The sequence below is a fragment of the Lonchura striata genome, chromosome 3 (genome assembly GCF_046129695.1).
Source record: "Lonchura striata isolate bLonStr1 chromosome 3, bLonStr1.mat, whole genome shotgun sequence".
Classification (NCBI taxonomy): Eukaryota; Metazoa; Chordata; class Aves; order Passeriformes; family Estrildidae; genus Lonchura; species Lonchura striata.
This window is the reverse complement of record NC_134605.1, coordinates 18,640,541-18,645,248: the sequence shown is the minus strand read 5'-3', so window position 1 is coordinate 18,645,248 and position 4,708 is coordinate 18,640,541. Positions and strand designations below refer to the sequence as shown.

Here is a 4,708-nt window from a genome sequence, read left to right as displayed (position 1 = left end):
CCGCGGCTCGGCCTGAGGGGGACGGGGCGGGGCGGGGCGGGGCGGGGCGGGGGCAGCGCCGCGCGGTCCGCCGGAGCGGCAGGGGGCGCTCTCCGCCGCGCGGGTTGGCCGGGCTGTGCCGCCCCGGGGCGGGCCCGTTCCGCTGCCGGCGGACGCGATGGCGCGGATCACGCTGGAGGACTTGGAGCAGCTGGGCGAGGAGCCCGCGGCCGCCGAGGGGGATGGCAGCGACAGCGAGGACGACCAGGAGGGGGAGGGACGGCTGTTCGCCCACTGGGAGGCCGTGGCCAGCACGCACAGAGTGAGCCTGCCCCGAGGTGAGCGCCGAGCCTGCCGGGGCTGCGATGGCACGGGCCGGGACTCTGCGCTGTGGCCAGGGCGAGCCTCGCCTCTCGTGTGTTTGCCTTGCAGACATGGCAGGCCCGATCGCCCAGATGGCCCGGCACAGGCACGCTCGCGAGCCCGTGCCCTACGTCTCCCTCTCGGAGCACGGGAAGGTGAGGCCCGACTCCACCTGGCTTCTCGCCCGCTGCCCGCCCGCGGTGGGGCTGCCTCGGGTGCTGCCGCCCGTCCGGGCCCTTGGAAGAGCCGCTCCCGGCAGGGAAGGGGCCTCGTGTCGCAGGCACACACCGGCCTCGCCGGGGCTGCTGCGGCGCCGCGGCCGGGATGGCACCTCTGCATCGGTGCAGTGTTCTGCCGCTCCTGCACCTCCGCCTGTGTAGAGTAATGGCAATGCTCAGCTTCCCGGCCTTTAGGTTAAAATTGGACAAGTCGTGCTGCTTTCTCTGGTCTTCTGACTTCCAGCTCCCTCCTTTACCAGCCTATCCTCTTGTTGGGGTGGGCACATCTAAGAAAGTGAACTTTCAGTTCAGAGCCTGCTCCCTGCCGTTCTCCAAACACCTTGTTGCATAGCTCTAAGTCCTGCTGGCTTTGCATTTGTGCTGGTTACGTTGGCTGGTTGAGCTGGAGAATTCAGCTGGCACAAGATAAAGATGCGTCTGTGACCCTGGCTGTCATATGAGAGTATGTGTAGTTATTTGTCTCACCCACCAATCCAAACATGGTATCTTTTGCTTGAAGATCTTCTCTTTGTGCTGGTTATTTTGCACATTTACTTTCATCTCTTGCACATAAGGGTGCTTCTGTGCTTTGAGAAATAACTGCTTGTCAGACTGGTTCTTATGTCTCTGCAGGCTTAGCTGGGCTTTCTACCAAGAAGACGTCTGTCAGTTGTCCTCTATATGAGAAGTGGTTAACCAATTTCTTCTGGGCTGAGATCCAGCACTCCCTGTAAAACATGTCTGAGCATGTGGCTTGTGCAGCTTGGAACTGGGGCTTCACCACGCTCCCTTTTTCCTTGTTCTGTGTCCCAGGGACTTAATTTGGCCTTTTCTCCTCCTGTGTCAGTCCCAGGCAGGAATGGGGCCCCAAGACTTGGTGGGAACTGAAGAGCTTTTGTTGTTGTTGGCATCCCATTTGTGCCTGAGGAGGATTCTTGGAGTGTGAGGCTGAGTGAGAAGAGCCACTGCCTTACATCAGCGCTGAGGGGACTTTGGAGCTGGGGCTCTTAGGGACACATTTGTCAGGCTCAGACAGATCAGTAGGTGAGCTATCCTGAGCTATGAGCTATTGGTGCTACAAGCCCTCATCCTCTTGGAGGCAAGTGAATTTTTATGCCACCTACAGCATTGTGCCCTGTCAGCACTCAGGCCCCAGCTCAGTCAGGGCTCAGTTCCCCAGCTCACATTTCAGGGATCTGTTGCTACTGCGTCTGCATGAAGCATCTTCCGTATTTCTTCTGGACAAGTGTCATCCAGAGTGGTGGTGCTTAGCGGAAGGACCAGGCTGTGGCACAGCCAGATGCTGTGACTTCACTGGGTTGATTTGTTTATTGCAGGTGCTATGGTAGATGAGAGTTGCAGATAGAGTAGAGGGATTGGTGATTTCATTGCTTGGAAAATGCTCTTGCTCTGCTCTGCTTTGTTTGGTGGGACAATGGCAGGCATGGCCCCAGCTAGGGGCTGAATGCCCACAGTGTTTTGGGGTGCTCTTCTTCTTGGCATCCCACTGATGCACACAAGCAAGCCTGCTGCCTTCCTTCTGCCTTTGGTTTGGCTTTTAGGGTAGACAACTGATTTGGGTGGAGGCACAGGGAGGCTGCACCCTGCTGTTGTCACAGCTTCCTGTCTCCGTCACTGCTGGCACAGCTATGGAAACAAGAAGTTTGGGAAGATGCCTTGAGCTCCGTGGGACAAGGTTGTCTCGTGACCACTCTGATCTGGATGAGGAACAAGCTGAGAGTAGGAAGACAGGTGCTGGCTACAACTTCCCAGTGCCTGTTTAGGTTACCTGTGGTCACAGACATGCCATGAGCTTACCTATGAACATACCCAAATGGAATTTCCCCATTCCCCTTGCCCCTGCTTCTGTGTCAGGTTTGTCCAGAATGTTGGACATTCTGTGTTGGAAATAGAGATGCCACAAAATTCCACAGCTGGGTTCATGTCTCTTCTTCCTCCTGTCACTTCATAGTACGGGAGAAGGATCTGAGGAGTTTTATTCCAGTCTTTGCAATTCTTGTGGGTGCTAGAGCTCTTCTGCCAGATTTTCCTTTCTAATGGGTAGGGAGTTTCTGTTATCCTCTGTGCATGCAGTGTTCCAGGGAAAAGGCACTGCATCTGAGAGCAACATCAGCCTTACTGGAGGCCTTTGGGTGCCTGGAATCAGGAACATCCTTGTGAGTAGGCCGGACCAAAGAGGAACTGAAAGTCCTGTGCCCCTTGCTGAGGATGTGCTGCATTCCTTGTGCATGCCGGGAGTCTCCAGACCCGCTTGCACCCTGTCCCTTGTCTGTGCCTTTCCTTTTGCTGACTTCTGCTGACCTCTGCCCAGCACTCATAAGTATCCTTGTCTGAGGTGTGATGCCAGTTCCCCTCACCTTCTTTGTCCTGTTCTGCCGACCACTGCCTAGCAGGGGCTCTCTTTTTGGCAGGCTCATGTCTCCCTGCTTCTTGCCTGTCAGTGTTGGTTTTCCACCCAGCTGCTGCAGTGTTGTCAGTGTGCTCGGCTCTGACTTGGCTTGTCTGGCCTGTTTCAGTGCGAAGAAGCGGCCTACGAGGAGCGGCGGTACCCAGCTGGGAAGTGGGCCTGTGTCACCATGGGGGAGCCCATGTATGAGCAGAGCATCTCCATGAGCTTCATGAAGCTCATGCGCTACATCTGCAAAGAGAACTCTGTAGGTGTGTGCAGGCAGGGGCTGGAGGGGCTGGCAGACTGCACACAGGGAAGGGCTTTGCCACTGTCCATCTGGAGTGGGGAGGAGGGCTGCTCTGCTGCTGCTGATGTTGCTAACATACCTGTCTCACTGCCTGCCTACCTCTTTCCAGGTTGCCATCTGGGCATGACAGTCCCAGTGCTCAACGAAATCCACCTGACCAAGGAGGGGACTGAGCTGGAGCGTGAGGTCCTAACTGCCTATTATCTCCCAGGAGCATTCCAGGAAAACCCCCCTGTTCCCATGGACCCTGAAATCCACATCATCGAGAGGGCACCGCTCCGGGTTATAACCAGGTGACCCCAGCATCAGAGGTGTTTTCTCAGCTCAGCAGAGATATACAAACTCCCTGCATGGCTGCTGTGGTTCGTTAGGCAGAGGGATGGGAGCTCTGGCTGTGCGAATGTGCAGGCTTTGTTGCTTATGCTGTTCCCTTTGCTGTAGGGTTTTCTATGGGATGACCACTGAGGAGACAATTCTGCGGGAGATCAGTCTCTTCTGGGAGCTCTTGGGCTCCACAGACATGGTGCTGCAGGGAACCTACATCGTGGCTTCTTACGAAAATCCCAGCGTCCCTCAGCGCCGCAATGAGATCTGGTTCATCTGCCGGGCCGAGTGAGTCACCGCAAGGCAGCGTGCGACTGGACCCGGCAGTTCTGACCCAAAGGAGACGGAGCACATCCCCACCCACTATTCACCTACACAATGAGAGACTAAGAGACTCTGGGGTGGGTTTCCAGCCTGCCCTGCAAGGGTCCTGTCAGGGGAAATCCTGCCTGCTCTGTGCTTCACCTGTCCCCACAGCTGAGTCTGGAGCTGGCACCGAAGATGACCTCTAGAGCAAGCTCTTGATGGGAAGCACGTGGTGGGGGCTCATTAAGGCAGTAACCGTGTGGGCTTTTGTGATGTGCTAGCCTGCACTGGGCTTGCAGAGCTGTGCCAGGGAGGCCAGTGGTTCCAGTGGTGGACAGCATCACAAGGTGATAGTGTCTAGAAGGCGAATGATTGTGTACAATATGTGGGGCTCAGTGTGGCCTTTGGCCTGCTTCCTGTGAGAATGGCTGACTGTCCTGAACAGAGCCTCTGAAATGCTGCTACAGAGACAGCTGGGTTGAAAGGGGAAAAGGGCTTAAATTCAGGTGCGAATCCTGAATGTTTCCTGCTGGGTGGTTCTCTTTGGACTGTTGGGTGTCTCCCTGGCTCACCATTCCTCAGCCAGGACTAGGGCGCTGGCAGCCTTTGTCCATCTCTTGTGGGTGCTATTTTGCAGACCTGCTGTGAGCTGAGAGGGGTAGGTCCAGAGAGCAGCAGGAGCAGCACCGCTGTGTGTTGTGTTGTGTGTCAGTTAATGATTCACATCCATGAATACCATCATGCCATGCTTTCCTGGGGGAAGCTGGCAGTGCCAACAGTAAATAAACCCAGCTCAAACCA

At 56.1% G+C, this 4,708-nt stretch overlaps 1 protein-coding gene across 1 annotated transcript; it reads left to right on the top strand.

Annotated features, from left to right (window-relative positions):
- The first annotated feature begins 114 nt into the window (after positions 1 to 114).
- On the top strand, positions 115 to 4,708 carry LOC110473962 (heme-binding protein 1). Its single transcript, XM_021536990.2, has 5 exons — positions 115 to 317; positions 412 to 497; positions 3,098 to 3,239; positions 3,387 to 3,570; positions 3,719 to 4,708. The coding sequence occupies exons 1-5, from the start codon at positions 158 to 160 to the stop codon at positions 3,891 to 3,893; spliced, it is 747 nt and encodes a 248-aa protein (XP_021392665.1). The 5' UTR covers positions 115 to 157; the 3' UTR covers positions 3,894 to 4,708.

What these genes read in the sequence shown, in the direction of transcription:
- LOC110473962 (XM_021536990.2), top strand. Translation starts at nt 158, where the DNA reads ATGGCGCGGATCACGCTGGAGGACTTGGAGCAGCTGGGCGAGGAGCCC. An exon ending in CTGCAAAGAGAACTCTGTAG is followed by an intron (nt 3,240 to 3,386) that starts GTGTGTGCAGGC and finishes ACCTCTTTCCAG; the next exon opens with GTTGCCATCTGGGCATGACA. An exon ending in CCGCTCCGGGTTATAACCAG is followed by an intron (nt 3,571 to 3,718) that starts GTGACCCCAGCA and finishes CCTTTGCTGTAG; the next exon opens with GGTTTTCTATGGGATGACCA.